This window comes from Lepidochelys olivacea (genome assembly GCF_965140295.1).
Source record: "Lepidochelys olivacea isolate rLepOli2 genome assembly, chromosome: 3".
Taxonomy (NCBI): Eukaryota; Metazoa; Chordata; order Testudines; family Cheloniidae; genus Lepidochelys; species Lepidochelys olivacea.
The window spans coordinates 167,768,694-167,781,083 of record NC_140413.1 but is presented as its reverse complement, the minus strand read 5'-3'; the positions used below and the strand labels follow the sequence as shown (position 1 = coordinate 167,781,083).

General features: G+C 44.6%; 1 protein-coding gene across 9 annotated transcripts in view; it reads right to left on the bottom strand.

The window, feature by feature from the left end:
• The window catches only part of PACC1 (proton activated chloride channel 1), a 50,975-nt gene that overhangs the window by 27,972 nt on the left and 10,613 nt on the right, over positions 1–12,390 (bottom strand). For 3 of the 9 annotated variants that reach the window (XM_084623042.1, XM_084623045.1, XM_084623047.1), the window contains exons 1-2: positions 8,750–8,940; positions 1,912–2,011 (exon numbers count right to left, since the gene is read on the bottom strand). In XM_084623042.1, the coding sequence (XP_084479168.1) occupies positions 1,912–2,011; positions 8,750–8,785 (136 nt within the window). In that variant the 5' untranslated portion in view covers positions 8,786–8,940. Of the gene's footprint in view, positions 1–1,911; positions 2,012–2,962; positions 6,314–8,460; positions 8,694–8,749; positions 8,942–8,970; positions 9,034–12,390 lie in introns of those variants that run through there. The other 6 variants (XM_084623046.1, XM_084623049.1, XM_084623050.1 and 3 more) reach the window with 5 other exon arrangements.

Sequence of the window (12,390 nt, the reverse complement as noted above, 5' to 3'; positions counted from 1 at the left end):
CATGAGAAGGATTCCAGTTAACTCTAGAAAAAATCTGAAGTTATCCTCTCTCAAACACTTTCACTATCTTTATCAACAGGATGGGTAATACTGTCAAAGTCCTTTAATCAGCTTCCCTTCATATGTGTAGACACCCCCACCCATGACTTGCCTGCACAACTTTTAAGAACCAACACTTGACTTACACACAAGGAGGTTTAACTATGTGCACTATATAGTTGCACACACAAATGGGGGTTATAAATGGCACATGCAGAAGTGCCAGAAGTGGTGGCTATATTTTGCCAATTTGGTCTTTTACACCGGGGGCCATATAAAAAAAAAAATCAGCCTTTATCATGCCACCATATGTCCTATCCTTCAAATGTAGGAGTATGCTGAGATGTTTGTTCCCTACCACAGTAAATACTGACCCTTTAAAAGCTCCCAGTGAACATGTGCCTAGTCAAATAATGGGATTCCACGGTCACACAGGCCATTCCCACACAGTTACTGCCAGGAGAGGACAGCCTAAAAAACCAGGGCCTTATCTACACAAGAAAATTGCACCAATTAAACTTAAATTGTTTTTTTAAACAAGTGCAAAAGTGAGTATGGACACTTAGTTTACACCTATTCTTACTCAACACTGCAATAAACCGGATTTAAACCAAAATGCACATCCACACAGTATTTACTGTACCGGAAGTTAGGCCTTGTCTACACTACACAGTTTTGACAAAACAGGGGAGGGGTACACATTACAAAGCTACTTTTGGCAGCAAAACTCTTTCTGTTTTGCCAACAAAATAAGATCACCTCGACAAGAGGCATAGAGCTTTTCAGGGCAAAGTTAAAGCAACAAAGTGTCAGTGTAGATGCTGCCATTCATTATGTCACCATAACTGGCCTCTCCCAGTATCCCACAATTCCCACCGAGACTGTTCTATTCACTGTTTTGAATTTGGCTGCTCTGCATCTAACTTCGAAGGCAGGCACCGCTCCCCTTTCAAAGCTCTGGGAAGTCGGGGGGTACTGGGGGGGAGAGATTGCTGTGCAGAGCCGGGCTGATGTGTCCCCCTCCTCCTGCCTCAGGATTGGTTGCTCAGGCTGCTGTGTGACCTTAAAGAGACAGCATGCCGACACACTCTCCACCAACCCACACAGTTTCTGTCTCCCCCCAACACACACACACACTCTCTCCTTTCCCCACTCTTCTGCCCCCATACACTTCAGTTGAAAAGCAGCTGGCAATGTACAGGATGCCCCTGGAACCATGGGGTTGAGAAATCATCATCATGTGACACTGTCCCTGCCCATGAGGCATTGCAAACCCTTCCCAAAGCACCCTGCAGCCAGTTGCCCAGTGGAATAGCTACCCACAGTGCACTGCTCTCTGTGTCAACGCAAGAGCTGCTAGTGTGGATGTGCTCTACCGACACAAGAAGCATACTGTGTACATGCAACAGCAGTTTAATTAAAGCAGCATAACTTTTCTTGACAAAACTCTGTAGTGTAGACAAGGCATAAATTGGTTTAAAACCACACCTTCTGTTTAACTGGTGCAACCTGCTTAGGTAGACAATGCCTATACCGCTAAGTTGCAATACACCGGCTCCCTGGAATTGCACATTCAAATCCCAGCAGGGTCAGCTCAGCACTTCACCTTTCTGAGGCAGAGAAACAATCTCCTTTTAAATGGATTTTGCTGGATTTTCTTTGGTTTGGTTCTAACACCAGGTTAATATCTGTAGCAGAGGAGATACCGTGATGTGGTCTCATGGGTAAGGAACTCTTCAGCTCTTCTTTGGTACAGTATTTCATTACTGACAGTGAGCCATTTATTGTTTCAATTGCTCCCCAAAAGGCCATTCAAAACAAGCAGCTTTTATTAGGCACTTGATAGAGGACTTCTGGAACAGCAGCTCTCACCTGGTAAAATAGCTGAACTGGTATCCTCCTGATCGTCGTCCACTTCCCCCTCCTCCACTGGCTCTGGATGCTCAGCTCCATGCTCCACTTCCTCACTCAGCTGAGGAAATACATCCCATTTTCAAATGTACTTTTATATCACCACAATAATGATTATTTTTTTGTATTATAGTAGTGCAGTGGGATCTAGCTGAGCCCCATTGTGCTAGGTGCTGCACAAATACACAGGAAAAGAGCTTACGACATAAAGAGACAAGACTAAGGATGGGAGAAAGGAAGTATTATCCCCATTTCTGAGAGATTAAATGACTTGCCAAGGCAACAACGGAAGTGTGGGAGCCTGAAATTGAACCCAGATTTTTCAAGTCTCAGTCCAGCACACCAACACCCTTTAAAAACCAGCACTTTTCAACAGCATCTTCAGCCCACTTGAACCTTCAAAATTAAGATAGTGTCTCATGATCTCAACATGTTCTTGAGTGAAGTAGGTCCATGTTTCAGCATATATATTATTACAAATCACAACCCATGCCACAGGACAAAGCATTAGCACACTGCAATCATGTAACCCTTCTGCCCGTCAGAGTTGGCAGCAACAAGGGCCAGGTTCAATATCTAGGAGATCCATTCCAATAACACAATGCAAACCAGCTCGAGCCCCCACCCAGTGACCTGGGACAAATATATACCACCCCCGCTGGGCGCCTCCAAGAGGCAATACTTCCCCTCTCGCAAGCACATAGTCTGAGTGTAGCAAAAGCCTTTTAATAACAGAGAGAAACAATGTGGCATTATGTTGGGGAAACACCACCAACAGGATTCATAACACAACCCATGAGCAAAAAAAAAAACCCACCCCAAGCAAATTGGGGCATGCCCCTTTCCCTTTGGTTCTTGAGTCCAGCAACCGCAAATCACCCAAAGTCCCAAAAGTCCAATGCCCCAAAAGTCTCTGTCCCTGGTCAGGGCAGCCCCAGAGTTCGAAAGTTTATCTGCAGAGCTTTACCTCCCAACCTGGGTGGAGATGGGACGGGGGTAAGAGACACCTTACATGATCTGAAGCTGACCGCCCCATAGCGGCGCTCCGCTCCGCTCCGCCAGCCGCCCCACGAACTCCTTCGCTCAGCTGCGCTCTGCTAGCCGCCCCACGAACTCCTTCGCTCAGCTCCACGGCCCACAAGCAGCTCCTGCCATCCACAAACTGCTCTGCGTCGAACTGCTTCACCAGCCGGTCCACAAGGCACTCCAGCCGTCCCACAAACTGCTCCACAATATATCTTCAGGCTCCCCCACTACTTAACACAACGCTCAGTGATTTCAGCTCTTAGGTGAATTCAGCTTGTAGTAGGGGAGCCCCAGTGCTGGTGCACTGTCAGCCCAAAGCGGGCTCAGCAGCCTATAACTAGACTTCTAATGAAATCAAAATTAGCTCTGATATTCCACAGTGGAGAGAGGAGGAAGTGCAATTAGCATGTAAGGCCCTCACCAAGGGGCCCATGCCACCAAGTATTAATACTTGTCCCCAGCCTCTCTCCATTCACACAGTTTTGGAACCCATGACCCTTGCCTAGCGAGTGCTACTTAGTTGACGGTGAATCCCTCCATCATAACAAAAGGCCATGTACAGTTCCAAGCACAGTTCCCATAATCAGGGTAATAACAATTTATTCTTCCTGCCCCAATAACAGAGACACTGGGGATCCCACAGCAGCCAAAGTGACCATTTGGGCAGCTATGGTCTCATTCTAGGTGTGGTGGGTGTGCCTATGCAAATGAGATCGGCCCCTGAAGTTCTTTCCCACAACTTGCCACACCTCACCACCAGATGTCAGGGTGGAGCTCATCATGACACTGCTTACAATCAGAAGAAAGAAAAGGAGTGCTTGTGGCACCTTAGAGACTAACAAATTTATTTGAGCATAAGCTTTCGTGAGCTACAGCTTACTTCATCGGATGGGCATCAGAAGGGCATGCAAGAAATGTTATTGTTTTTAACATAGATATTAGTGCAAGTTACTCCAGAGCGCAGCCCAAACCACCTCAGCGGATGTGTCATTACAAATGAACAGTCAAAAAGTCGACAAATCGCTGCTCTTTATTTTTCAGCTCAGTGCAGCTGCTAACAAACAAATCAGGGCTTTGCAAAGAAGTAATAGCGATCACGCGTTTTCTTGTTCCAACTCAGAGCCCAAACTGCCAGGACATTTTGGTCAATGTCGTAAGCTTGTCACATGAGATAGGCATCAATATATACCACAAAGCATCTAGACAAAGAACTGGGGAACACATGGAATCCAAACAATGAAAACTTGGTTTTCCTTTTGTTTAAGAAAAAAGTCCTATCATCTTTTCCCCAGGTGTCCCTCACAGAAGTTGAAGGGCTAAGGATCCTTCCTTAGACAAAAGTTGGTGCAATCTCATTTTAAAATATACATTTTTTTATTTTAAACATTGTAATAAAATATACTGATTGATCATTTTCACTTTTTAGCGACTTATATTCCAGCTCTCAAATATTATTCATTTTACAGATGCAAAATCTTCTTAGGCAAAGAGCCTGATGCTCCCCTTTCTTCTTGCAACTTTGTGTAGTCATTCACACCTGCACAAAGCGAGCGCAAAATGTTACCGCTGTTTCACACACACTTTGCACAGGTGTGACTGACTTCTCAGGGTGTGAGGCAGCAGAGACTCAGACCAGCAGAGAGAGAAAGGTTTTGTCGACAGAGGTTTTGTTGCCCCAGTATAACTTAAGGTGTGAATTTCAACATATTAAGGCCATGTCTATACTAGTAAGCTTACAGGGGCACAACTGCACTGCTGTAAGATCGCCCATGTAGCCGCACTATACTGACGGGAGAGAGCTCTCCCGTTGACATAACAAAACCACCTCCACGGTCAGCGGTAGCAACTCTCCCGCCAACATAGCGCTGTACACTCCGGCTCTTCTGTCAGTGTAACTTATGTCGCTCAGGGGAGGGGGTGTTTTTTCATATTCCTGAGCAACATAAATTATACTGACAAAAGTGGTAGTGTAGACATGGCCATAGTTAAACAGATACGCAAAGCAGTGTGGATTCTTATGTCAGTTTAAGAGTGGATTATTGCAGGTTAACTTGAATAGATTAGGACAGGCGTGGCCAACCTGAGCCTGAGAAGGAGCCAGAATTTACCAGCGTACATTGCCAAAGAACCACAATAATACGTCAGCAGCCCCCAATCCACTCCCAGTGCCTCCCGCCTGCCGACAGCCCCCACCAATCTGCGCCTACTTCCCCCTCCCCCACAGTCAGCTGTTTTACAAGTGCAGGAGGCTATCGGGGTGGCAGGCTCAGGGGAAGGGGCCTTGGGGGAAGGGATGGAGTGGGGGCAGGGCCTGGGGCAGAGCAGAGGGTTGAGCAGTGAGCACCCCCCAGCACACTGGAAAATTAACATCTGTAGCTCCAGCCGTGGAGTCAGCGCCTATGCAAGGAGCTGCATATTAACCTCTGAAGAGCCGCATGTGGCTCCGGAGCCGCAGGTTGACCACTCCTGGATTAGGAACAGGTTTAGTTAAACCAAAATAAGACACTCTTATGCTGAAATAAAAGTGTCTGCAAAGCCTTTAGCACCAGTTTACTTAAAGATTAGACTGTAGGAACATTTAGTTTGGCGCAAGGCGAGTTGTGACTCTACCCCACACAAGACTGCTGTGGGACTAACTGTGTGTGCAGACTCTGCTGATTCCTATTAATAATTCATTAGTGACCTTTGATTTAGTCTCCTTTGAAATGTGGCTAATCAAATGGCACTAACTAACTGTTAATACATTTCAGCTGGGTTCACATGGATGGATCCTCACAGACTACTGCAGGGTAGAGTCACACCGCTGCTTGCCATGAACTGATCGTTGCTGTAGACAAGGCCTTTTACAGTTTAAAAGTTGATTCAAGTTATACTTGTGCAACTTCCTCATGCAGAAAAGACCTAAGGGACTTATCAAAAGTCACAGACCTAGTCAGTGGCAGAACCAGAAATAGTTTCCTCAGCTCCTGACTTCTCATCTTCTCTCACCATTAGACACTCTTCCTCCTAACACACAGACACTTCATCTGCCTATATTGTCTAGTTAGGGGGTTAAAGGCATTCGGTATTCTGGGCTCTACCACTGCCAGACTGTGACACTATGGACTAATTACTTAACCTCTCAATGCCCCAGTTTAGCTCTCTGTAAAATGAGAATACTACTATCTACTCTTCACAGGTGTTTGAAGGTTTAATCAACATAAAATGCATTGAAATCCTCAGATGAAAGGTCCTACAGAAGCACAGAATATAATTAATAACAGATGGTTCATTCTTTCTTTAAACCTGCAACTTGGTCACATCAGGTCTAAACAAAGAAAACCAAGTGCAATGAGAGGTTTTGAGCAGAGTGGAACTTGAGAAGCTGAATAAGCCGCAATTGTTTCCAATTCACAGCAATATGTAAATTGCAGTGAGAGAGAACTTCCATGTCAAATTAAATTAAAATAAAAATGGAATGGAAAAAATAACTGCAATAAATTTCAGTGTAATATCAAAAGTAGAAAACATATTATGATACAACATTTATTACACTCTCAGGGTAAATCTACAATGACCCTTCTTTAATATGCTGGAATGGAAGAAAGATGAAAAATCAAAATATAGAGCATTTCAATGCACTTCAGAAGCAAAATATAACATTTGGAGTTCTGCACTGGTGAGACAGTTCTATTTTTACAAGCCTCTTACACTTAAAACCATCACAGGGCTGTCAGCCCAAAGCGTAAGAAGCACTAACCCTTGGGCCCAGATCCACAAAGGGACGTAGGCACCTAAGTCCCTTCATGGATCGCACCCTTAGTAACTAGGTGAGCTGTGCTGGTGGTCTGATGCTTGTAAGGACAACTGACTTCACTGGAAGTCCAGAAAACTCATCTGACCACAAACGTGCATACAAAATTCACTCCAAACCACTAAGAATCACATATAGCACTGGACTTTAAAAGCTTAACTCAAGCATGGGGTAAGCCATTACATCTTGGGAGCACAGCATTCAATCCAGAATGAGTGTATGCAACCTTACAAAACCTATTTCACAGCCAGTCCCATCTGCATACACACTAAAAGCTACAGTCCACCAATAACAGGATAGCAGGAGCAGTATTACCATGCAAGTTTATTCCAGTTTCTTCAAATGTACCAGTATATGCCCATATGAATGAAACTATTCACAGATGTAAAAGCGGCAAAGAGTCCTGTGGCACCTTATAGACTAACAGACATACTGGAGCATAAGCTTTTGTGGGTGACTACCCACTTCATCAGATTCATGTAGTGGAAATTTCCAGAGGCAGGTATAAATATGCAAGTAAGAATCAGGCTAGGGATAACGAGGTTAGTTCAATCAGGGAGGATGAGGCCCTAATGGATGTCAACACTGACTTGGGAGATAGGGGCAGATCAGGGGAGATACAAAACCCATACTTCAGTTCAGGGCTGGTTACAGAAATAGCAGCACCACCTGCTCTTCACCCACTTCCTACCTTTATGTGAGTGAAGTGAATTTCATCCAGTCAGAGAAAACCCTGCTGGGGGGTATGAATAAAGGGAGAAATGTTCTGTTTCACTTGTTTGTACATGAGGTTATTTAAATCTTTTAATGTCTTCTAGTCTAACATGATAAATGGGAGAAGAACTGATAAATGCCGATAGGCTAAACTAGAGCTTCCTACGGCGCAAGCCCAAGGCCAAATGTAGCTTGCAACTTCCTAAAATGAGGTAAACAGCTGTGTGGTGAAGGCAAAGGTGACGATTAACTTGAACAAGACAATTTCTATGCACCTACCAAGAAAGATACAAGTACAAGCAAGTATAATATTATGCTTATATAAGAGTTTGATATGCAAACTAGATGCAGGCTTCTGGCACGATTACAACTGGGCCTTCAGTATCACTTTTCATGTCTGACAGACCCCTCCTTTGCTATAAAAGTGATAAAGTCACCTGCCCACTGTATGTACCTATACTTTCTACAATTTACAATGGACTGTATTTTCACTGACATTTCCTTGTTTTTAAATACAAACATGTATTTGCCTGTATCAGAGATCATCCTTTTTCGTGCCTATGTATTTAAATACAAGGACCCTAGGGATCAGGGCTCTACCATACAGAGAAAGCAGGTGGATGCCTTAGGCAGCAAAACCATTCATGAGGCGATCTCTCTGAGTGACTGCAGGTTGGAAGGAATGGACACTTTACAGTTTGCCTAGGGCAACATAAAGCCAACAGCCAGCCGGTTTTGCTATGGCTCTGACTTTCTATGCCCTAGGTGACCTATCAAAGTCACTGAAGATCTGGATAACCAGAAGATGACTGTTTAATAAGCGCGGGGACTGGCGCCAAGACGAAGATACTGCAATCGCTTTTAAACAGACTGAAGGGGAACAACACACATACGCCCAAGTGATAGCGGTGTTCAGCTTGAGCGCAGGTCCAGGGCAATCAGCCGCAGCGCTATTTCACCGTAGATCTGAGGTTTACCATTAATGTGCACGTCACCGGATTGCTGCACCTAGCTGGAAACGGCTGCGCCCTCAGAGGCTGCTGCGAAGCCGTCCGGCACCGTGCTGCTCTTATCGCCGTCGCTGTCTTGCAGCTTTCAAGCCACGGCCGCAACCCATTTGCCGGTGCACAGCTGCTGAGCCCCCGTTACGGAGTCGGCTGGGCAAACAAAAGACCCCCCCCGGCTTGCGGCGGCGCCTGCCTTCCTGACGCCGAGGCACTCGCCCGACCGAATTGACCTTCTCCCCTCCCCGCCGCCCCTCAGTACCTCCTGGTAAGACGCGGCGCTCTCTTGTCTGAGCATGGCACCAGCGAAGAGCGCGGGAACCAGCCTCGGCGGCAGCCCCCGAGGGCTGAGAGGGGGGAACAGCAGGCGCACGACAGCAAGGAGCCCGAGGCTCTGCCACCCCAGCGCGAGCCCTCATCGACCCTGTCTCCCCTCCCCCCCGCCCCCGCGGCAGGCTGTCGGCGCAGGCGCGCGCGCCTCACCCTCTGTCTTCTCCGCCTGCGGCCGTTGCCGCGGCTGCCCCCACCCCCTTCCCTCAGGCGGAGCAGTTGCAGCGCAGGCGTGAGAAGCGCAGGATTCTGGGGAATGTAGTTTAAAACCGACCACGCAGGGCCCCGGCTCTATCCTGACCTACGGCTACCCAAGAAGCCTTTTCACGGAAGCCGCGAACGATTTAAAGCCGCCTGGGGACTGTCCAGCAGGGAAACAGCATTTTCTGTGCATGTCAGCGGTGAGCACCACGATGTTTAACAGGATTTCTCCACGAGAGACAGCAACCCAGGGGTCTCCGTGTGCGGGAGCACCAGGAGAGGCAGAGCAGAGGAGTGATATGTGGGAAGACTAGAACTGCCAGCCCCAGGAATTCAAAAATGTCAGGCCCCCCCGCAAAATCAAGAGAGAGGCTTAAAATAATAATTATGGTTTCTTTTTTATTTGCCTTCTGGTTTTTGAACATTTAGAGTTCAGAGTTTCAGGTTTTTCTCTTCTTCTAAGAGGGCTAGCAACTTGCTTTTTTAAAAATGAAAGGTGAGGTTATCACATAATCACAGAATTCTGGGAGCTGGGGCTTTAATAAATACACCAAATACTGCCAGACTTTCAATAACCATCACAAGAACTGGCAACAGCGATTTTACTTTCTAAACCTCTTTATTAATTGCTGGTGAATCCTGCTTTGGGGCTGAAGATGGGAACAAACAGTCATCACACAGCAATACAATTGCAACAGACTAAAGAGAGTTACACACCTTTTTAAATGCTACATTTTAGAGGTTGTCAGACTTATTTTAAAATATTTTTAATATTGAAGGTTTAATAAGTGCCTCAGTCTGGTAAAGATGCACAGGTTAGATAGGAAGCGTGTGTTTTAATTAAATATTTTTAAATGCCGGATGTGCTGCTTTTCAGAAAATGGCCTGGAAAAACAATTTTACAGTCTCTGTCTAAGGTGCACACCATTTCTAATTCCTTACTTACTTGTAGGGTGTTATAGAATATCCAGTTAATGGACCCTGATTCTGCAGTCAGACCCAGATGGAGTCCGCAGACCTCAGTGGGGCTCTGCAAAGATCCACCCACATAGATCTGACTGGAGGATCAGAGCCAATATATGTGACATGCTTTGGAGATGAAGGGTGCTACATAAATGCAGACTGACAAGTTATTCATATGCAAATAATATATAAATACATTCTAAATAGCATTAGTGCTGCTTCTCCTATCATGCAACTGACTGTTACGTTTGAAATTCAAAAACATATATATACACAAACCACTCCTAACATTACATCCAAACTGATTCCATCATGAGAATAGCAATAAGATGAACACCTGAAGGTAAGCAAATATGAGGTTGCCCAAAAACAACATGGCAAAGACCTGTGGAAGCTGAGCTGAAAAAACCTGGGGCACAGCTGGGTAACCATTGAAAGACGTGCCAGAAACAGACAGGAGTGGAGGAGCTTCGTCACTGCCCTAAATGCCAGAACTGTAAGAGGTACTAACTAATGAACTAACTTAACATTACAGCAGTACCACTATAGAATAGCTTACTGCTTAACAGCTTTTTCTAAAATCCAAATGCTTAAGTGCATTGTCTTAAAAACTCCTGTGCCTAATGAGGATCTGGGGTAGAGAGAGTGGTCCAAATATGAGATGGTTTGAGCAAGGGGTACTTGAGATACAGCTTTGCTCTAAAAAAAGAGTGAGATCAACATTTTACAGTTCTTATGTTTTTCTGTGCACACCTAGTGCTCAAACTAGGGCTCTGATCCTCCTCATACTGATATCACCTGCTAGGAATTGATCTCACCTAGTGTCCAAAACCCACTGCTCCCACGGGAATCACTATTTTAAAAGTTATTTAGGGTTAAAGTTGGATCTATAATGTAGCTCAAGCCAAGCTGATGAGCCAGAGAAAGTTATTTGAGGATTTCACAGCAGGACTGGGACTCTGGTGAAAGCCAGATTGTTTGCAGACAGGTAAACAGAGTAAGGGTGTGGCTCCAGGTGACATGCTGTGGCCATTGTACCTAAGCAGCACCCATGAACTTAGAATTTGAGTCCTATCTGTGGCAGCTTTTTTTGCCATGCATACTAGTTTCATTGTGCAGGGGCTTCTTCTGGAATTTTTGCTCTCAGAGCAAAATTTTTGGCATGAGCCAATATTTCAAATTGCTCTGAAATCCATAGCCATACTCAGATTTTACTTTAGAAGTATTGTGAAAAAATAGCATTAAATAAACAGAGGGAAAATGAAAGACACTAGTAAGCAATATATTAGGGTAATGTAATAATGCCTCATAATCCTTACCCATTTCCACAATCATATGATTGAGTGTGATAAAAGAAAACAGCTGTCACTCTCATCAATGTCAGCCTGATAAAGGGGTTTCAGACCATTAGGAAACACCCCCTCCCCCCAAAAAAGAGCCATATTCCAAGGACATGCATAAAGTTAACAATGACTAATGTGATGCTGAGGTACTATTTTGACTGATAACAGTATCCTATACTTCCTGTGAAAAATAAACAGATTTCAACCATCTACACAAACCAAAGTTCATATATATCAATTTTACTGTTCAAGTGGTATAGTTTCTGTGAAAGAAGGGTCCAAATGAAATGTCAGATATGATAAAAATTAGTCACATAGAATCATAGGACTGGAAGGGACCTTGAGAGGTCATCTAGTCCAGTATCCTGCACGCATCGTAGGACTAAGTATTATCTATTCTAGACCATCCCTGATAGGTGTTTTTCTAACCTGCTCTTAAAAATCTCCAATTATGGAGATTCCACAACCTCCCTAGACAATTTACTCCAGTGCTTAACCACCCTGACACAAAGTTTTTCCTAATATCCAACCTAAGCCTCCCTTCCTGCAATTTAAGTCCATTGCTTCTTGTCCTATCCTGAGAGGTTAAGAAGAACAATTTTTCTCCCTCCTTCTTATAATAACCTTTTATGTACTTGAAAACTGTTATCATATCCCCTCTCAGTCTTCTTTTTTCCAGACTAAACAAACCCAAGCTTTTCAATCTTTCCTCATAGGTCATGTTTTCTAGATTTTTAATCATTTTAATCCACAAGTATTCCTTTTCTTTTTGCGGATACAGACTAACAGCTGCTACTCTGAAATTAATCATTTTTGTTGCTCTTCTCTGGACTTTCTCCAGTTTGTCCACATCTTTCCTGAAATGTGATGCCCAGAACTGGACACAATACTCCAGTTGAGGCCAATCAGCATGGAGTAGAGCAGAAGAATTACTTCTTGTGTCTTGCTTACAACACTCCTGCTAATACATCACAGAACAAGGTTTGCTTTTTTTGCAACAGTGTTACACTCTTGACTCATATTTAGCTTGTGGTCCACTATGACCCCCAGATCCCTTTCTGCAGTA